Raw genomic sequence first — 22594 nt, forward strand, 5'->3', positions numbered from 1 at the left:
CGTTCGGTGTGGCAGTGTATTCTGCAGTTAAGCCTGAAGAGTTTATCGATCCATTTGCTGTCATGACATGTAAAATATTTACGATCTAACCCGCGCAAAGACGGCCTTTGACCGCCATAGAGTAATCCACCGCGCGCGAGAAAAATCCTCTAGTACCCAGGGTTTTTCGGTTGTCGCAGATACAGACTGATCTTATCGCAGTTTTCTTTAAGACCGTGTATTGCATTTGTTGGGTGGTTCACGAACCTACTGTAACTAGTACACATGTACATAAATGAACGAAGGTTTGTTACATAAAGTGGTGTTCAAATATTCCCCCAGACAAACGCCAATACTTCGACATTTAAATCCTAAATAAATTTCTTTTTCAGCATGCACAGAACCTCTTGGTATGGAGAGTGGCCTCATAACAGATGCTCAAATCACGGCCTCTTCTGAATGGGATGCTAATCATGCCGCTACCCAGGCAAGGTTAAACTTCAAGGCAGGTGGAGGAAAACAAGGAGGATGGTCAACTCGACCAAATGATCTCAACCAATGGATTCAGATCGATCTTGTCAGTTACACCAAAGTAACACGGATAGCGACACAAGGAAGAAACGCCGCACACAACCAGTGGGTAACCAAATACAAACTGCAGTACAGCGACGATGGAGTGAACTTTTACTATTACATGGAAGCAGGCCAAAATTCACCCAAGGTAATACATCATTTGGACAAACCAATAGAATTTCAATTGTAAAAAATTAGGTGCCAAAAATCCTGCATGCGTCAGAATGGCCTCTTGGCATCCTTTGATGTCTGTAAGTACAACTTTTATTCACATAGAAACTCGTGATCATCATTGATTTCATTTCAGGAATTCGATGCAAATCAAGACAGAGATACTCCTGTATACCATCAGCTGAGCCCGCCAATCCAATCACGGTACATCAGACTAAGGCCAACAGCTTGGCACAGTCACATCTCAATGAGAATGGAGCTCTATGGATGTAAAATAGGTACAGCACTGTAATTCAAACTTAACTCAGTTTTTGTTGTTGTTTTTTGAGAGGCTGGGAAACTTGAATTGACTTTCCTACTGACTCTTGTGCCACCCTCCTCTTGTCCAAATGATCCGTTCGGTGTGGCAGTGTATTCTGCAGTTAAGCCTGAAGAGTTTATCGATCCATTTGCTGTCATGACATGTAAAATATTTACGATCTAACCCGCGCAAAGACGGCCTTTGACCGCCATAGAGTAATCCACCGCGCGCGAGAAAAATCCTCTAGTACCCAGGGTTTTTCGGTTGTCGCAGATACAGACTGATCTTATCGCAGTTTTCTTTAAGACCGTGTATTGCATTTGTTGGGTGGTTCACGAACCTACTGTAACTAGTACACATGTACATAAATGAACGAAGGTTTGTTACATAAAGTGGTGTTCAAATATTCCCCCAGACAAACGCCAATACTTCGACATTTAAATCCTAAATAAATTTCTTTTTCAGCATGCACAGAACCTCTTGGTATGGAGAGTGGCCTCATAACAGATGCTCAAATCACGGCCTCTTCTGAATGGGATGCTAATCATGCCGCTACCCAGGCAAGGTTAAACTTCAAGGCAGGTGGAGGAAAACAAGGAGGATGGTCAACTCGACCAAATGATCTCAACCAATGGATTCAGATCGATCTTGTCAGTTACACCAAAGTAACACGGATAGCGACACAAGGAAGAAACGCCGCACACAACCAGTGGGTAACCAAATACAAACTGCAGTACAGCGACGATGGAGTGAACTTTTACTATTACATGGAAGCAGGCCAAAATTCACCCAAGGTAATACATCATTTGGACAAACCAATAGAATTTCAATTGTAAACAATTACGTGCCAAAAATCCTGCATGCGTCAGAATGGCCTCTTGGCATCCTTTGATGTCTGTAAGTACAACTTTTATTCACATAGAAACTCGTGATCATCATTGATTTCATTTCAGGAATTCGATGCAAATCAAGACAGAGATACTCCTGTATACCATCAGCTGAGCCCGCCAATCCAATCACGGTACATCAGACTAAGGCCAACAGCTTGGCACAGTCACATCTCAATGAGAATGGAGCTCTATGGATGTAAAATAGGTACAGCACTGTAATTCAAACTTAACTCAGTTTTTGTTGTTGTTTTTTGAGAGGCTGGGAAACTTGAATTGACTTTCCTACTGACTCTTGTGCCACCCTCCTCTTGTCCAAATGATCCGTTCGGTGTGGCAGTGTATTCTGCAGTTAAGCCTGAAGAGTTTATCGATCCATTTGCTGTCATGACATGTAAAATATTTACGATCTAACCCGCGCAAAGACGGCCTTTGACCGCCATAGAGTAATCCACCGCGCGCGAGAAAAATCCTCTAGTACCCAGGGTTTTTCGGTTGTCGCAGATACAGACTGATCTTATCGCAGTTTTCTTTAAGACCGTGTATTGCATTTGTTGGGTGGTTCACGAACCTACTGTAACTAGTACACATGTACATAAATGAACGAAGGTTTGTTACATAAAGTGGTGTTCAAATATTCCCCCAGACAAACGCCAATACTTCGACATTTAAATCCTAAATAAATTTCTTTTTCAGCATGCACAGAACCTCTTGGTATGGAGAGTGGCCTCATAACAGATGCTCAAATCACGGCCTCTTCTGAATGGGATGCTAATCATGCCGCTACCCAGGCAAGGTTAAACTTCAAGGCAGGTGGAGGAAAACAAGGAGGATGGTCAACTCGACCAAATGATCTCAACCAATGGATTCAGATCGATCTTGTCAGTTACACCAAAGTAACACGGATAGCGACACAAGGAAGAAACGCCGCACACAACCAGTGGGTAACCAAATACAAACTGCAGTACAGCGACGATGGAGTGAACTTTTACTATTACATGGAAGCAGGCCAAAATTCACCCAAGGTAATACATCATTTGGACAAACCAATAGAATTTCAATTGTAAAAAATTAGGTGCCAAAAATCCTGCATGCGTCAGAATGGCCTCTTGGCATCCTTTGATGTCTGTAAGTACAACTTTTATTCACATAGAAACTCGTGATCATCACTGATTTCATTTCAGGAATTCGATGCAAATCAAGACAGAGATACTCCTGTATACCATCAGCTGAGCCCGCCAATCCAATCACGGTACATCAGACTAAGGCCAACAGCTTGGCACAGTCACATCTCAATGAGAATGGAGCTCTATGGATGTAAAATAGGTACAGCACTGTAATTCAAACTTAACTCAGTTTTTGTTGTTGTTTTTTGAGAGGCTGGGAAACTTGAATTGACTTTCCTACTGACTCTTGTGCCACCCTCCTCTTGTCCAAATGATCCGTTCGGTGTGGCAGTGTATTCTGCAGTTAAGCCTGAAGAGTTTATCGATCCATTTGCTGTCATGACATGTAAAATATTTACGATCTAACCCGCGCAAAGACGGCCTTTGACCGCCATAGAGTAATCCACCGCGCGCGAGAAAAATCCTCTAGTACCCAGGGTTTTTATGTTGTCGCAGATACAGACTGATCTTATCGCAGTTTTCTTTAAGACCATGTATTGCATTTGTTGGGTGGTTCACGAACCTACTGTAACTAGTACACATGTACATAAATGAACGAAGGTTTGTTACATAAAGTGGTGTTCAAATATTCCCCCAGACAAACGCCAATACTTCGACATTTAAATCCTAAATAAATTTCTTTTTCAGCATGCACAGAACCTCTTGGTATGGAGAGTGGCCTCATAACAGATGCTCAAATCACGGCCTCTTCTGAATGGGATGCTAATCATGCCGCTACCCAGGCAAGGTTAAACTTCAAGGCAGGTGGAGGAAAACAAGGAGGATGGTCAACTCGACCAAATGATCTCAACCAATGGATTCAGATCGATCTTGTCAGTTACACCGAAGTAACACGGATAGCGACACAAGGAAGAAACGCCGCACACAACCAGTGGGTAACCAAATACAAACTGCAGTACAGCGACGATGGAGTGAACTTTTACTATTACATGGAAGCAGGCCAAAATTCACCCAAGGTAATACATCATTTGGACAAACCAATAGAATTTCAATTGTAAACAATTACGTGCCAAAAATCCTGCATGCGTCAGAATGGCCTCTTGGCATCCTTTGATGTCTGTAAGTACAACTTTTATTCACATAGAAACTCGTGTTCATCATTGACTTTATTTCAGGAATTCGATGCAAATCAAGACAGAGATACTCCTGTATACCATCAGCTGAGCCCGCCAATCCAATCACGGTACATCAGACTAAGGCCAACAGCTTGGCACAGTCACATCTCAATGAGAATGGAGCTCTATGGATGTAAAATAGGTACAGCACTGTAATTCAAACTTAACTCAGTTTTTGTTGTTGTTTTTTGAGAGGCTGGGAAACTTGAATTGACTTTCCTACTGACTCTTGTGCCACCCTCCTCTTGTCCAAATGATCCGTTCGGTGTGGCAGTGTATTCTGCAGTTAAGCCTGAAGAGTTTATCGATCCATTTGCTGTCATGACATGTAAAATATTTACGATCTATCCCGCGCATAGACGGCCTTTGACCGCCATAGAGTAATCCACCGCGCGCGAGAAAAATCCTCTAGTACCCAGGGTTTTTCGGTTGTCGCAGATACAGACTTATCTTATCGCAGTTTTCTTTAAGACCGTGTATTGCATTTGATTGGGTGGTTCACGAACCTACTGTAACTAGTACACATGTACATCAATGAACGAAGGTTTGTTACATAAAGTGGTGTTCAAATATTCCCCCAGACAAACGCCAATACTTCGACATTTAAATCCTAAATAAATTTCTTTTTCAGCATGCACAGAACCTCTTGGTATGGAGAGTGGCCTCATAACAGATGCTCAAATCACGGCCTCTTCTGAATGGGATGCTAATCATGCCGCTACCCAGGCAAGGTTAAACTTCAAGGCAGGTGGAGGAAAACAAGGAGGATGGTCAACTCGACCAAATGATCTCAACCAATGGATTCAGATCGATCTTGTCAGTTACACCAAAGTAACACGGATAGCGACACAAGGAAGAAACGCCGCACACAACCAGTGGGTAACCAAATACAAACTGCAGTACAGCGACGATGGAGTGAACTTTTACTATTACATGGAAGCAGGCCAAAATTCACCCAAGGTAATACATCATTTGGACAAACCAATAGAATTTCAATTGTAAACAATTACGTGCCAAAAATCCTGCATGCGTCAGAATGGCCTCTTGGCATCCTTTGATGTCTGTAAGTACAACTTTTATTCACATAGAAACTCGTGATCATCATTGATTTCATTTCAGGAATTCGATGCAAATCAAGACAGAGATACTCCTGTATACCATCAGCTGAGCCCGCCAATCCAATCACGGTACATCAGACTAAGGCCAACAGCTTGGCACAGTCACATCTCAATGAGAATGGAGCTCTATGGATGTAAAATAGGTACAGCACTGTAATTCAAACTTAACTCAGTTTTTGTTGTTGTTTTTTGAGAGGCTGGGAAACTTGAATTGACTTTCCTACTGACTCTTGTGCCACCCTCCTCTTGTCCAAATGATCCGTTCGGTGTGGCAGTGTATTCTGCAGTTAAGCCTGAAGAGTTTATCGATCCATTTGCTGTCATGACATGTAAAATATTTACGATCTAACCCGCGCAAAGACGGCCTTTGACCGCCATAGAGTAATCCACCGCGCGCGAGAAAAATCCTCTAGTACCCAGGGTTTTTCGGTTGTCGCAGATACAGACTGATCTTATCGCAGTTTTCTTTAAGACCGTGTATTGCATTTGTTGGGTGGTTCACGAACCTACTGTAACTAGTACACATGTACATAAATGAACGAAGGTTTGTTACATAAAGTGGTGTTCAAATATTCCCCCAGACAAACGCCAATACTTCGACATTTAAATCCTAAATAAATTTCTTTTTCAGCATGCACAGAACCTCTTGGTATGGAGAGTGGCCTCATAACAGATGCTCAAATCACGGCCTCTTCTGAATGGGATGCTAATCATGCCGCTACCCAGGCAAGGTTAAACTTCAAGGCAGGTGGAGGAAAACAAGGAGGATGGTCAACTCGACCAAATGATCTCAACCAATGGATTCAGATCGATCTTGTCAGTTACACCAAAGTAACACGGATAGCGACACAAGGAAGAAACGCCGCACACAACCAGTGGGTAACCAAATACAAACTGCAGTACAGCGACGATGGAGTGAACTTTTACTATTACATGGAAGCAGGCCAAAATTCACCCAAGGTAATACATCATTTGGACAAACCAATAGAATTTCAATTGTAAAAAATTAGGTGCCAAAAATCCTGCATGCGTCAGAATGGCCTCTTGGCATCCTTTGATGTCTGTAAGTACAACTTTTATTCACATAGAAACTCGTGATCATCACTGATTTCATTTCAGGAATTCGATGCAAATCAAGACAGAGATACTCCTGTATACCATCAGCTGAGCCCGCCAATCCAATCACGGTACATCAGACTAAGGCCAACAGCTTGGCACAGTCACATCTCAATGAGAATGGAGCTCTATGGATGTAAAATAGGTACAGCACTGTAATTCAAACTTAACTCAGTTTTTGTTGTTGTTTTTTGAGAGGCTGGGAAACTTGAATTGACTTTCCTACTGACTCTTGTGCCACCCTCCTCTTGTCCAAATGATCCGTTCGGTGTGGCAGTGTATTCTGCAGTTAAGCCTGAAGAGTTTATCGATCCATTTGCTGTCATGACATGTAAAATATTTACGATCTAACCCGCGCAAAGACGGCCTTTGACCGCCATAGAGTAATCCACCGCGCGCGAGAAAAATCCTCTAGTACCCAGGGTTTTTATGTTGTCGCAGATACAGACTGATCTTATCGCAGTTTTCTTTAAGACCATGTATTGCATTTGTTGGGTGGTTCACGAACCTACTGTAACTAGTACACATGTACATAAATGAACGAAGGTTTGTTACATAAAGTGGTGTTCAAATATTCCCCCAGACAAACGCCAATACTTCGACATTTAAATCCTAAATAAATTTCTTTTTCAGCATGCACAGAACCTCTTGGTATGGAGAGTGGCCTCATAACAGATGCTCAAATCACGGCCTCTTCTGAATGGGATGCTAATCATGCCGCTACCCAGGCAAGGTTAAACTTCAAGGCAGGTGGAGGAAAACAAGGAGGATGGTCAACTCGACCAAATGATCTCAACCAATGGATTCAGATCGATCTTGTCAGTTACACCGAAGTAACACGGATAGCGACACAAGGAAGAAACGCCGCACACAACCAGTGGGTAACCAAATACAAACTGCAGTACAGCGACGATGGAGTGAACTTTTACTATTACATGGAAGCAGGCCAAAATTCACCCAAGGTAATACATCATTTGGACAAACCAATAGAATTTCAATTGTAAACAATTACGTGCCAAAAATCCTGCATGCGTCAGAATGGCCTCTTGGCATCCTTTGATGTCTGTAAGTACAACTTTTATTCACATAGAAACTCGTGTTCATCATTGACTTTATTTCAGGAATTCGATGCAAATCAAGACAGAGATACTCCTGTATACCATCAGCTGAGCCCGCCAATCCAATCACGGTACATCAGACTAAGGCCAACAGCTTGGCACAGTCACATCTCAATGAGAATGGAGCTCTATGGATGTAAAATAGGTACAGCACTGTAATTCAAACTTAACTCAGTTTTTGTTGTTGTTTTTTGAGAGGCTGGGAAACTTGAATTGACTTTCCTACTGACTCTTGTGCCACCCTCCTCTTGTCCAAATGATCCGTTCGGTGTGGCAGTGTATTCTGCAGTTAAGCCTGAAGAGTTTATCGATCCATTTGCTGTCATGACATGTAAAATATTTACGATCTATCCCGCGCATAGACGGCCTTTGACCGCCATAGAGTAATCCACCGCGCGCGAGAAAAATCCTCTAGTACCCAGGGTTTTTCGGTTGTCGCAGATACAGACTTATCTTATCGCAGTTTTCTTTAAGACCGTGTATTGCATTTGATTGGGTGGTTCACGAACCTACTGTAACTAGTACACATGTACATCAATGAACGAAGGTTTGTTACATAAAGTGGTGTTCAAATATTCCCCCAGACAAACGCCAATACTTCGACATTTAAATCCTAAATAAATTTCTTTTTCAGCATGCACAGAACCTCTTGGTATGGAGAGTGGCCTCATAACAGATGCTCAAATCACGGCCTCTTCTGAATGGGATGCTAATCATGCCGCTACCCAGGCAAGGTTAAACTTCAAGGCAGGTGGAGGAAAACAAGGAGGATGGTCAACTCGACCAAATGATCTCAACCAATGGATTCAGATCGATCTTGTCAGTTACACCAAAGTAACACGGATAGCGACACAAGGAAGAAACGCCGCACACAACCAGTGGGTAACCAAATACAAACTGCAGTACAGCGACGATGGAGTGAACTTTTACTATTACATGGAAGCAGGCCAAAATTCACCCAAGGTAATACATCATTTGGACAAACCAATAGAATTTCAATTGTAAAAAATTAGGTGCCAAAAATCCTGCATGCGTCAGAATGGCCTCTTGGCATCCTTTGATGTCTGTAAGTACAACTTTTATTCACATAGAAACTCGTGATCATCATTGATTTCATTTCAGGAATTCGATGCAAATCAAGACAGAGATACTCCTGTATACCATCAGCTGAGCCCGCCAATCCAATCACGGTACATCAGACTAAGGCCAACAGCTTGGCACAGTCACATCTCAATGAGAATGGAACTCTATGGATGTAAAATAGGTACAGCACTGTAATTCAAACTTAACTCAGTTTTTGTTGTTGTTTTTTGAGAGGCTGGGAAACTTGAATTGACTTTCCTACTGACTCCTGTGCCACCCTCCTCTTGTCCAAATGATCCGTTCGGTGTGGCAGTGTACACTGCAGTTAAGCCTGAAGAGTTTATCGATCCATTTGCTGTCATGACCTGTAAAATATTTACGATCAAGCCCGCGCAAAGACGGCCTTTGACCGCCATAGAGTAATCCACCGCGCGCGAGAAAAATCCTCTAGTACCCAGGGTTTTTATGTTGTCGCAGATACAGACTGATCTTATCGCAGTTTTCTTTAAGACCGTGTATTGCATTTGTTGGGTGGTTCACGAACCTACTGTAACTAGTACACATGTACATAAATGAACGAAGGTTTGTTCCATAAAGTGGTGTTCAAATATTCCCCCAGACAAACGCCAATACTTCGACATTTAAATCCTAAATAAATTTCTTTTTCAGCATGCACAGAACCTCTTGGTATGGAGAGTGGCCTCATAACAGATGCTCAAATCACGGCCTCTTCTGAATGGGATGCTAATCATGCCGCTACCCAGGCAAGGTTAAACTTCAAGGCAGGTGGAGGAAAACAAGGAGGATGGTCAACTCGACCAAATGATCTCAACCAATGGATTCAGATCGATCTTGTCAGTTACACCAAAGTAACACGGATAGCGACACAAGGAAGAAACGCCGCACACAACCAGTGGGTAACCAAATACAAACTGCAGTACAGCGACGATGGAGTGAACTTTTACTATTACATGGAAGCAGGCCAAAATTCACCCAAGGTAATACATCATTTGGACAAACCAATAGAATTTCAATTGTAAAAAATTAGGTGCCAAAAATCCTGCATGCGTCAGAATGGCCTCTTGGCATCCTTTGATGTCTGTAATTACAACTTTTATTCACATAGAAACTCGTGATCATCATTGATTTCATTTCAGGAATTCGATGCAAATCAAGACAGAGATACTCCTGTATACCATCAGCTGAGCCCGCCAATCCAATCACGGTACATCAGACTAAGGCCAACAGCTTGGCACAGTCACATCTCAATGAGAATGGAGCTCTATGGATGTAAAATAGGTACAGCACTGTAATTCAAACTTAACTCAGTTTTTGTTGTTGTTTTTTGAGAGGCTGGGAAACTTGAATTGACTTTCCTACTGACTCTTGTGCCACCCTCCTCTTGTCCAAATGATCCGTTCGGTGTGGCAGTGTATTCTGCAGTTAAGCCTGAAGAGTTTATCGATCCATTTGCTGTCATGACATGTAAAATATTTACGATCTAACCCGCGCAAAGACGGCCTTTGACCGCCATAGAGTAATCCACCGCGCGCGAGAAAAATCCTCTAGTACCCAGGGTTTTTCGGTTGTCGCAGATACAGACTGATCTTATCGCAGTTTTCTTTAAGACCGTGTATTGCATTTGTTGGGTGGTTCACGAACCTACTGTAACTAGTACACATGTACATAAATGAACGAAGGTTTGTTACATAAAGTGGTGTTCAAATATTCCCCCAGACAAACGCCAATACTTCGACATTTAAATCCTAAATAAATTTCTTTTTCAGCATGCACAGAACCTCTTGGTATGGAGAGTGGCCTCATAACAGATGCTCAAATCACGGCCTCTTCTGAATGGGATGCTAATCATGCCGCTACCCAGGCAAGGTTAAACTTCAAGGCAGGTGGAGGAAAACAAGGAGGATGGTCAACTCGACCAAATGATCTCAACCAATGGATTCAGATCGATCTTGTCAGTTACACCAAAGTAACACGGATAGCGACACAAGGAAGAAACGCCGCACACAACCAGTGGGTAACCAAATACAAACTGCAGTACAGCGACGATGGAGTGAACTTTTACTATTACATGGAAGCAGGCCAAAATTCACCCAAGGTAATACATCATTTGGACAAACCAATAGAATTTCAATTGTAAAAAATTAGGTGCCAAAAATCCTGCATGCGTCAGAATGGCCTCTTGGCATCCTTTGATGTCTGTAAGTACAACTTTTATTCACATAGAAACTCGTGATCATCATTGATTTCATTTCAGGAATTCGATGCAAATCAAGACAGAGATACTCCTGTATACCATCAGCTGAGCCCGCCAATCCAATCACGGTACATCAGACTAAGGCCAACAGCTTGGCACAGTCACATCTCAATGAGAATGGAGCTCTATGGATGTAAAATAGGTACAGCACTGTAATTCAAACTTAACTCAGTTTTTGTTGTTGTTTTTTGAGAGGCTGGGAAACTTGAATTGACTTTCCTACTGACTCTTGTGCCACCCTCCTCTTGTCCAAATGATCCGTTCGGTGTGGCAGTGTATTCTGCAGTTAAGCCTGAAGAGTTTATCGATCCATTTGCTGTCATGACATGTAAAATATTTACGATCTAACCCGCGCAAAGACGGCCTTTGACCGCCATAGAGTAATCCACCGCGCGCGAGAAAAATCCTCTAGTACCCAGGGTTTTTATGTTGTCGCAGATACAGACTTATCTTATCGCAGTTTTCTTTAAGACCGTGTATTGCATTTGTTGGGTGGTTCACGAACCTACTGTAACTAGTACACATGTACATAAATGAACGAAGGCTTGTTGCATAAAGTGGTGTTCAAATATTCCCCCAGACAAACGCCAATACTTCGACATTTAAATCCTAAATAAATTTCTTTTTCAGCATGCACAGAACCTCTTGGTATGGAGAGTGGCCTCATAACAGATGCTCAAATCACGGCCTCTTCTGAATGGGATGCTAATCATGCCGCTACCCAGGCAAGGTTAAACTTCAAGGCAGGTGGAGGAAAACAAGGAGGATGGTCAACTCGACCAAATGATCTCAACCAATGGATTCAGATCGATCTTGTCAGTTACACCAAAGTAACACGGATAGCGACACAAGGAAGAAACGCCGCACACAACCAGTGGGTAACCAAATACAAACTGCAGTACAGCGACGATGGAGTGAACTTTTACTATTACATGGAAGCAGGCCAAAATTCACCCAAGGTAATACATCATTTGGACAAACCAATAGAATTTCAATTGTAAAAAATTAGGTGCCAAAAATCCTGCATGCGTCAGAATGGCCTCTTGGCATCCTTTGATGTCTGTAAGTACAACTTTTATTCACATAGAAACTCGTGATCATCATTGATTTCATTTCAGGAATTCGATGCAAATCAAGACAGAGATACTCCTGTATACCATCAGCTGAGCCCGCCAATCCAATCACGGTACATCAGACTAAGGCCAACAGCTTGGCACAGTCACATCTCAATGAGAATGGAACTCTATGGATGTAAAATAGGTACAGCACTGTAATTCAAACTTAACTCAGTTTTTGTTGTTGTTTTTTGAGAGGCTGGGAAACTTGAATTGACTTTCCTACTGACTCCTGTGCCACCCTCCTCTTGTCCAAATGATCCGTTCGGTGTGGCAGTGTACACTGCAGTTAAGCCTGAAGAGTTTATCGATCCATTTGCTGTCATGACCTGTAAAATATTTACGATCAAACCCGCGCAAAGACGGCCTTTGACCGCCATAGAGTAATCCACCGCGCGCGAGAAAAATCCTCTAGTACCCAGGGTTTTTATGTTGTCGCAGATACAGACTGATCTTATCGCAGTTTTCTTTAAGACCGTGTATTGCATTTGTTGGGTGGTTCACGAACCTACTGTAACTAGTACACATGTACATAAATGAACGAAGGTTTGTTGCATAAAGTGGTGTTCAAATATTCCCCCAGACAAACGCCAATACTTCGACATTTAAATCCTAAATAAATTTCTTTTTCAGCATGCACAGAACCTCTTGGTATGGAGAGTGGCCTCATAACAGATGCTCAAATCACGGCCTCTTCTGAATGGGATGCTAATCATGCCGCTACCCAGGCAAGGTTAAACTTCAAGGCAGGTGGAGGAAAACAAGGAGGATGGTCAACTCGACCAAATGATCTCAACCAATGGATTCAGATCGATCTTGTCAGTTACACCAAAGTAACACGGATAGCGACACAAGGAAGAAACGCCGCACACAACCAGTGGGTAACCAAATACAAACTGCAGTACAGCGACGATGGAGTGAACTTTTACTATTACATGGAAGCAGGCCAAAATTCACCCAAGGTAATACATCATTTGGACAAACCAATAGAATTTCAATTGTAAAAAATTAGGTGCCAAAAATCCTGCATGCGTCAGAATGGCCTCTTGGCATCCTTTGATGTCTGTAATTACAACTTTTATTCACATAGAAACTCGTGATCATCATTGATTTCATTTCAGGAATTCGATGCAAATCAAGACAGAGATACTCCTGTATACCATCAGCTGAGCCCGCCAATCCAATCACGGTACATCAGACTAAGGCCAACAGCTTGGCACAGTCACATCTCAATGAGAATGGAGCTCTATGGATGTAAAATAGGTACAGCACTGTAATTCAAACTTAACTCAGTTTTTGTTGTTGTTTTTTGAGAGGCTGGGAAACTTGAATTGACTTTCCTACTGACTCTTGTGCCACCCTCCTCTTGTCCAAATGATCCGTTCGGTGTGGCAGTGTATTCTGCAGTTAAGCCTGAAGAGTTTATCGATCCATTTGCTGTCATGACATGTAAAATATTTACGATCTAACCCGCGCAAAGACGGCCTTTGACCGCCATAGAGTAATCCACCGCGCGCGAGAAAAATCCTCTAGTACCCAGGGTTTTTCGGTTGTCGCAGATACAGACTGATCTTATCGCAGTTTTCTTTAAGACCGTGTATTGCATTTGTTGGGTGGTTCACGAACCTACTGTAACTAGTACACATGTACATAAATGAACGAAGGTTTGTTACATAAAGTGGTGTTCAAATATTCCCCCAGACAAACGCCAATACTTCGACATTTAAATCCTAAATAAATTTCTTTTTCAGCATGCACAGAACCTCTTGGTATGGAGAGTGGCCTCATAACAGATGCTCAAATCACGGCCTCTTCTGAATGGGATGCTAATCATGTCGCTACCCAGGCAAGGTTAAACTTCAAGGCAGGTGGAGGAAAACAAGGAGGATGGTCAACTCGACCAAATGATCTCAACCAATGGATTCAGATCGATCTTGTCAGTTACACCAAAGTAACACGGATAGCGACACAAGGAAGAAACGCCGCACACAACCAGTGGGTAACCAAATACAAACTGCAGTACAGCGACGATGGAGTGAACTTTTACTATTACATGGAAGCAGGCCAAAATTCACCCAAGGTAATACATCATTTGGACAAACCAATAGAATTTCAATTGTAAAAAATTAGGTGCCAAAAATCCTGCATGCGTCAGAATGGCCTCTTGGCATCCTTTGATGTCTGTAAGTACAACTTTTATTCACATAGAAACTCGTGATCATCACTGATTTCATTTCAGGAATTCGATGCAAATCAAGACAGAGATACTCCTGTATACCATCAGCTGAGCCCGCCAATCCAATCACGGTACATCAGACTAAGGCCAACAGCTTGGCACAGTCACATCTCAATGAGAATGGAGCTCTATGGATGTAAAGGTACTATTGATTTTTTTATCACAGAATATATTTAATAACATATTTTCTTTTCTACGGATACATTCAGTGTAGAAAGCGTTTAACTTACTTTATAATTGGAGGTCCAAAATAATGCGTTATGCGAAAAATTGCCTGATGTGACCATTGAGGCCATTTTACTACGAGCCATTTCTATGTGACAATATTTTTTATAAAATTTTTATTTGCTTGTGTAGACGAATTGTCACATAAAATGTGACAAATATTGCGACAGCATTGGGGCCGCCGCCTTCTCGAGTCCGGTCTTTGTTCCTCCCCGCGGGTAGGAGCGCCGGCTCATTTTCCCAAAAAGCGGCTGGAAATCGAGCAATTTTCCACTGGTCGTTGTGCGCGCGTATATCTGTGCGTATCTCTGCTGCCCAAAGTCTTTACTGGCGCACCAAACTTTGAACTGTTGAAAAATAAATATTGTACCATCACACAATAAAATATATTTGTCACATTAAAATTGCCCATGTAAACCCGGCCTTCATCCACCCAACTTCACTTTCCTGTACTGGATTCACATCCAAGTTACAAATAAATACATTGCAAGCACGTACTGAAAGAAAATCCACTTTGTTTTTCAGATTAACTCCTTCTAACGTGGACATTGACAGGCCACAAGCCGACGAACTACTCTAAACAAGGGCTTAATTAGTTTATCCCTGCACAAATGTTTAATCGCAGCGCTCAAATTTAATACAAAAATTTAATTGCATTGATACTCTTGAATTAATTTCCATGTATTTGATTTTATTGTTGTTCTTCTTCTTGTTTAATTTGCCTTACTCCTCCGAGCTTTCTAATTGTGCCAGAGAGTCACCCCTGGCCGAGCTGGCCCACACAGTCGGAGCTCATTCCAAATCCGTATCGTGAAACAACTTAGATAGTATCCGACCCTTAGATGGGATGCTAGTCCAACGTCAGATGGCCCAGAATATTCAGGTTTCTTGTCAGGGTTTAACCGGTATATTAAGAACACGTGTCTTACTCAAGAACAGAACATGTAGTGACGAACCTTTAGAGGATTTTTTATGACGAGCTGTGTTTTTATCTCTAATGAGGAATAAAGAGTTAACCTAACCGTTTTATGCTTAATCTAGTGAATAACAATAACAATAAATCGACCTGAATAATTTTTCGAGAGAGTACGTACGGCCCTGTATTTAGCTTAAGCTGGACAAACTGTCTAGCAAGTATATAATCATCGCTTTCCTAATTGTTTAATGTACAGTAGTGAAATCCTACGACACCCAAAATTTGCAATAGAAAACAAAGTTAAGGGCAAGATTATTTTATGGTTGCACCATTACGTAGACGTTACACCAACATGTTTATGTTGCACCAAAGAACCAATCATTGGCGATGTTTATCAACAGTTTGACAGCCAATTCTTTCAGGGCGCCTACATAGTGTATACCGTCAACTCTCTCTAAAATGGACACAGCCGTCGGGACCGGCTACAAATGTCCGTCTTATAGGGAGTTTAGTTGCAGTAAAATGACAGAGAAACGGCAGAGACGGGACCAACACCAAGTTTCCGTCTTAAAGAGGTGTCCGTTAAGAGAGAGTTGACTGTAGTTACCGGTATGTAGTATGTAGTATAACCTTGTCCAACGCTAATGCATTTATTTGTTATGGAATTAAAATTATAGTACTTAACCGTGCTGGTGGTTGTCAATCAGACAAATGTTTGGTTAATACTGAGCCTTGCGGAACAAGTACACCAACGGGACTTAATGATAAATAGACCTTTTTCGCTCGGGTTGTTTTCCCATTACAGACCACGTGATGTTCTCTAGAGAATTTTCCTTTTATCCACATAAAATTTATTAATTCATATACACACGACTATTTGAAAATTTGAAAGCAAGAATTCTCAAGATGTATCATCACATGGTCTGTAATGGGGCAACAAAACGCCCAAGCGAAAAAGGTCTATAGAGAAGCATGTACTAGTGTTTTTGAAGTTAACGCGCAATGCACCTCGTGTAGAAATTTTTTTCTTTGTTTTCTTTCTTTGCGCGATTTTTTGAGAGTCATAAAACCGTTAGTGATAAGCGAGCCCATTTATGAGTATCCTGTGCCTTCTCCTAAATACCACATTGTTCGTTTTCCCCCAGGATAACCCATCCTTCAAAGCGAGCGTCTACCCAGGTTCATCCTCTTGAATTTTGCTTCTGTTTACTAAGAAATAAATGAAACGTTCTCTCGGCCGGGTTGGCGAAGGTGGGAGGGGGGAAGTACTAAAAAACATTCTATACGGGGAGGCTCCCCCCCAGGTTCAAACTGTTACCTTTTTTTAAAAAAACTAGCAATGGTAACTTGCAATTCCTGAGTTTTGATTGGTTAACAGGCAATGGTATATAAGCTCATATACCATTGACCACAAAAACGGAGGTATGCGCGTCAACGAGAGCAGTCGGGGATCTTAAATATTGCAATTCTCTGCGTGTTTTTAATAAAACAATTATTCCACTCGCGCTTGTTGGATATGAGATAGTTATAGCCAACTCGACGCTACGCTCCCGTGAAAGGAATAGAATGACTTAAAGTATATGAATTATTTCATATACTTTATTTCATATATTTACGTCAGTCTTCTTAATCTTCAAAATGTACTGGTGGTTAAGTTTAGCTTTAAAGACTGAACATCTATTCTGTTTGCTCAGTTTTCCGAAGTACATGCAACTAAACATGGCTGTTAACACTTCGTCGCGGATTTCGTGATTGAACTCATGCGTCTTTCATGCGTAATTTTCCTTTCTTTGTGTTAAATCTGGCCCTGTAATGGATCCGTGATAAAAGTCACGATGATAGTAACAAATATTTCCTTCTCTCATTGTTCTTTTCTGAGTGGCACTTACACCCAAGAGTTTGATATTGAAAGCAAAGCCATTAGCTAATGTAAAAAAAAGCTCACATCAGATCAAACATTTTTGTGCTTGAAACAAATTAACATGGAGTTTCTACGTCTTCAGATTTCTTTTGCATTTGTAGCTTTTGTAATCACTGTGAACGGATTTCGAACAACTAGTCCGCGCTCAGTTGAAACAGTTGGTGATCTGCGATCGTCTAACTTAAAACGGGGTAAGTAAATAACTTGTTTCTGTTGTTGTTGTGTTGTGGCTTGTGGTCCTTGTGGGTATAAAATTTAAATGGACTTCTACACAGAATTGCTGTATTTATTAAACCGCAATACAAATACTAAGTAGAAATCCTTCAAACATAGCCAAACGTACTGTTTGGGTAGCCCTATATCCGTTCTATATGGTCTCGGCTTTCAATTTGTAGAACGAGATTTGATGCTAGTTTTCGTTTTCCTAGCTTGGAGCGTATTTTTAACTCGTTCCACTACAATCAGACAATGGAAGACACTTTTTGAATTCCAATGTCGCAGTTTTGAACTGCCCATGTATTAATAAAGACAACACAAAGCATCGAGAAAGCGGCATAGGAAATATACGTTATTTATGGGTTAGAGACTGTTGTGAGTGTTTTGTTGTCAAATACACGCACGCGCTGGCCGCACAATGAACGAGAAATTTTCAATACTGCACGAGGCGTAGCCGAGTGCAGTATTGAAAATTTCGAGTTCATTGTGAGGCCAGCAAGTGCGTGTATTTGTCAACAAAACACGAACGGACAGTCTCTAACCCTTTTAATATACAATCTAAGTACACTGCAAGCGATCGTCGACTTAACGGCGAACTTCAAACAATAAGCTTAATGTTTAAAAATAAGAAGTGTGGTAGTACATAAGTTTAATTACACGGGATTACATCAATAATATAAAAATCACAAATAAGCCGTACAGAAATAAAGCTTAAAATGATTCATAAAATCGTTCATCAGCTGTGGTCGTTCATAAATACAGTCAGCGAGAAGCTTGTTCAAAGCGAGTCGATGGCTTTCACAATCAAGCAACTACAAGCAAGTCAATCGCACACAAAAATGTATTTATTGAGCTGCAGTTTACCTTTGAACATGAAAGCGCTTCAAGTTGTTATCCTCTTCGATTTTGTTTGGTATTGGATCGTTGATAATTTAAGGAATATATTTTTCTTCCACTTCTACAAGCCTCGAAGCTGAAGACATTTTCAATAATGCACGATTTTTGTGCATTATTGTCAATACTGCACTGTTGGAGTTTGCTGACGACAGGTAAAGCAAAATCACGTGATCTATTTTAACCAATTGCGCGCGTGGATTTTGGACAGTGAACGAAGATTGTATATTAACATACTATAATATACGCATGCATTATTTTTGTTTCAAGTTCATTTTGTTACATGTAATCTATCACCCATATACATTTACTAGGGCTTGATAAAGGTCGACAAATAAAACTGCAGACGACTTCTCCCAATATTAGTGTTGATTAAAGGAAACAAAGATTGCATGTTATAAAATGTTATGCAAAACATGACCAATTTTGAGGTCCAAATTACCACCTTATTTTTAATAGTTAAAATTAATTAAATCACTAACAAACAACAGTAATTTACGAAAGTATTACAAAGAATTTAAATTATTCCAGTTTTTCACAAATAGTAAGTTAAAAAACAATACTAAGAATGGAAAAAAAGGTACAGTGCCAGAACATATTCAAAAACATCATGTAGACGAACTATATTTTGGTCATAGCGGCACCGACAACACTAACGAAGAAGGTAGGTCGCTAAACGAAGGTTTAATGAGTATGCATTAATTTGTTCTGCATGCGTGCGTTGCATGATTTCTTTTCCGCCCTTTCTAAAATAACAACATGAAACAACCAAATTCTGTGCACTTCAGACAACGTTAACCGTGGTTGAGAATTTTGCATATTTTCTTAAGGAATGCTGGCTTACATAATATTATTCAAAAATAAGCATAGTTTTGAAATTCATCTTCCAATGACATACTAAATAGATTATCTAGCCAATCGTCAGATTCCTTTATACAATAATAAATTCTCGCGCACTCATTGGTATAAGAGTATAGACGTAATCAGTAGTTTTGCTTCGTGGATAAGAATTGTCAGCGCAATAAGTTGGGAAGCTTAGCATTGAGAAGGGGGAACAGGAAGGGAATAAATTTGGAAATCGTGCAACACTTTTGACGAGGATTGTAGATACTATGCTTCTCGTGTATCTGAGGTAATGCTTCTAACTTGAGTAATGATATGTAAAAGTAGGTTTTGTGCCCCCTCGTTGGGAGAACTCGAAGATGTTTTCCATGTTTTCCAGCATTTTAGTATCCTTTTATCTGATATCAATCTATATTTAGTATCCTATTATGTGATATTTTGGTATCAGTGACTGACAGTTGTATCTCATATTTTCAGAGATCATCAACGAATGTGACTCCAGCCCATGTCAAAATGACGCTTCATGCATCATCATCAACGGTCAATATCAGTGCCTCTGCTTAGACGGTTTCACTGGAGTAAACTGCAGCGAACGTGAGTTGCGTTTACAGCTAATTCGGAAAGGTTGTCAGAAAAAAAAAAACACAAAAGTGCACGCGACAAGACCGAAAGGTGTTCTGGGTATCCACTAGAATTTTGCATATTGGCCTAGAGGAAATTTAAAAGTTTGTAATTTTGCACGTGAAGATTTTGTTTTTCCTCTTTGAAGATCTTTCTCTGTAGCTTTACTTTTATTGTCGCATGTCATTGAGTTTTCAAAATTCTTCTAAAATTCAGCGTGGCTTAACCCTTGTCTGAAGAGAAAGAAAGCGTTTAAGTTCGCGTCTGTCATGTCGCCATCTTATTAGTATTCAGCACGTGCAGTAGCTCTCTACTTCTACCCATACTACCTTTCGGCCTTGTGGCGTGCACTTCTGTGCTTTTTCCGTCAACCTTCTTGGATTAGCTGTATTTACAGATACTGAAATAAATGAATAATGATTGCCAACTGCTGAGGCATGCTTTCTATGTGTTCTATGCCAAAGATCTAGAGTTAACTTATGCAGAATTCGTGGGAAGGTTCCTTTTTCCAAAAACTCTCGTTAAGGTTCACTACTCATTGGTCAGGGCACAAACTGCAAGGAAAAATGCTAAAGATCAAGACCAGTCTACAGATGTAATTCATCAATTAATTTTGTCCAACGCGAAAATGGTTAATTAAAAAGCGGCGTAAACGACCATAAAAACCATCTTTGGTCGCTCATCAAGGCCAATTTCAGTGTTAATCGTATCTATAACAAAATTCTCGTTTTTGATTGGTTCTGCGCGCGCCTATTTGTCGCGTAATCGGCGCGCGATCACGTGGGTGTCCAATTACAGGTATCCAATTTGAGCAACTTCAAATTGGATACCTGTAATTGGACACCTACGCCATCCGCGCGTCAATCATGCGCATTTGAATGGGTTTTTTCTTGCTGTTTTCTAACTTTTTGTGCAACCAACTGAATTTACCTTTAACTTTTCCTCACAGAAAAGGTTCCTAAAGACTTCCTAACCTCGAATTTTGTTATTGACACGATTAATTAGTAATTGGACCTCGTGTCGTACAATTCAGAGAGTAATCGTGTTCGTAATTTCAAATCGGCCTCGCGCTGCGCGCTCGGCCGATTTCGAAATGACTCGCCCGATTACACCCTGAATTGTACTCCACTCAGTCCAATTACTATTACAAATCACGACTAACAAGAAACACGGTAATACTAAAAACGATTTCATTCTAGATACAGTCATAGTACAACAGAATAAGCCAAATTGTGTATCTTCAAAACCTAGTCGACAATTTTTATTCATCTTCTTTTTTCTTTCTCCTAAATAAATGCACACAGCTTGTGCATCACCTCTTGGTATGGAGAGCCGCCTTATCAAAGACGATCAAATCAGCGCCTCTTCACAAGCCGATGACAATCATGCCGCCCATCAGGGAAGGTTGAACTTTCTGGCTGGTGGAGGCAAACAAGGAGGATGGTCAGCTAAAACAAATGATCTCAGTCAATGGATCAAGGTCGATCTTTTTACTTACACAAAAGTAACAGGTGTCTCCACGCAGGGAAGAAATGCAGAAGACCAAAGGGTAACCAAATACAAGTTACAGTACAGTGACGATGGAGCGACTTTTCAATTTTATAAAGAACCGGGACAGAGTTCAGACAAGGTATAACTTTGATGTACCAGTCACATGATATTGCTTCAATAGTCCAAAAGCTTCTGAAGAGATAATTGAAACTATTTTCATTGTCGCTTTTGCCTGTAGTCTCGTTCTCCTTGTCCATAAAAAAATAATAATTTCAATTGTTGAGTTAAGTCTCTTTCTTTAATTTTTCTTTAGATATTAGACGGAAATCAAGACAGCGACACTATTGTATACCATCAGTTGAACCCGCCAATCCAAGCACGTTATATAAGGATTTTTCCAACTGTCTGGCATAATCATATATCGATGAGAATGGAACTTTATGGTTGTCCAGGTATTTAAAGAATACAGATATTGTCATTAGCAACGTAAGGCTAATTTATCATCCATGTACTCTCTAGCTATAGTTTTTTTTAAAAAAAAATAGCAAATACAATGGCAAAGGATTCGCAGCGGTCAAATGGTTAGCTGGCTGGAATCTGGATAGAACGGTTTTAAGTTTGATGGCAGGCAGGAGTCATGGTGGTGCCGGGCTTCGTAGGACAGGACACTTTATTCTAACAGTACCTATTCTTTGCGCAGGGATTAAATGGGTGAACGAATATTTTCGGGCAACCTGACTTACTGATATAAAACAAAATGTATACTTTGTTCAGACTTCGACAGGTTTCATTATTGATTTACCTCAAGGTCTTTATTTTCTCTAACAAACAGCATGTTCATCACCACTTGGTATGGAGAGCCGCCTTATCAAAGACGATCAAATCAGCGCCTCTTCACAAGCCGATGCCAATCATGCCGCCCATCAGGGAAGGTTGAACTTTCTGGCAGGTGGAGGCAAACAAGGAGGATGGTCAGCCAAAACAAATGATCTCAGTCAATGGATCAAGGTCGATCTTCTTACTTACACAAAAGTAACAGGTGTCTCCACGCAGGGAAGAAATGCAGAAGATCAAAGGGTTACCAAATACAAGCTGCAGTACAGTGACGATGGGGCGACCTTTCTCTTCTACAAAGAACCAGGACAGAGTTCGGCCAAGGTATAACTTTGACATACGAGTAATCCCTATTACCT

The 22594-nt window shown here is 41.0% G+C and overlaps 1 protein-coding gene across 1 annotated transcript in view; it reads left to right on the plus strand.

The window, feature by feature from the left end:
* The window catches only part of LOC144659348 (uncharacterized), a 35733-nt gene that overhangs the window by 9791 nt on the left and 3348 nt on the right, over positions 1-22594 (plus strand). The window contains exons 20-48 of the mRNA XM_078519761.1: positions 372-700; positions 860-1001; positions 1490-1818; positions 1978-2119; positions 2608-2936; positions 3096-3237; positions 3726-4054; positions 4214-4355; positions 4845-5173; positions 5333-5474; positions 5963-6291; positions 6451-6592; positions 7081-7409; positions 7569-7710; positions 8200-8528; positions 8688-8829; positions 9318-9646; positions 9806-9947; positions 10436-10764; positions 10924-11065; positions 11554-11882; positions 12042-12183; positions 12672-13000; positions 13160-13301; positions 13790-14118; positions 14278-14416; positions 21215-21540; positions 21715-21853; positions 22234-22559. Of these exons, the coding sequence (XP_078375887.1) occupies positions 372-700; positions 860-1001; positions 1490-1818; positions 1978-2119; positions 2608-2936; positions 3096-3237; positions 3726-4054; positions 4214-4355; positions 4845-5173; positions 5333-5474; positions 5963-6291; positions 6451-6592; positions 7081-7409; positions 7569-7710; positions 8200-8528; positions 8688-8829; positions 9318-9646; positions 9806-9947; positions 10436-10764; positions 10924-11065; positions 11554-11882; positions 12042-12183; positions 12672-13000; positions 13160-13301; positions 13790-14118; positions 14278-14416; positions 21215-21540; positions 21715-21853; positions 22234-22559 (6911 nt within the window). The remainder of the gene's footprint in view (positions 1-371; positions 701-859; positions 1002-1489; positions 1819-1977; positions 2120-2607; positions 2937-3095; positions 3238-3725; positions 4055-4213; positions 4356-4844; positions 5174-5332; positions 5475-5962; positions 6292-6450; positions 6593-7080; positions 7410-7568; positions 7711-8199; positions 8529-8687; positions 8830-9317; positions 9647-9805; positions 9948-10435; positions 10765-10923; positions 11066-11553; positions 11883-12041; positions 12184-12671; positions 13001-13159; positions 13302-13789; positions 14119-14277; positions 14417-21214; positions 21541-21714; positions 21854-22233; positions 22560-22594) is intronic.

Source organism: Oculina patagonica, chromosome 7 (genome assembly GCF_052425735.1).
Source record: "Oculina patagonica isolate OP01 chromosome 7, crgOcupat, whole genome shotgun sequence".
Lineage (NCBI taxonomy): Eukaryota > Metazoa > Cnidaria > Anthozoa > Scleractinia > Oculinidae > Oculina > Oculina patagonica.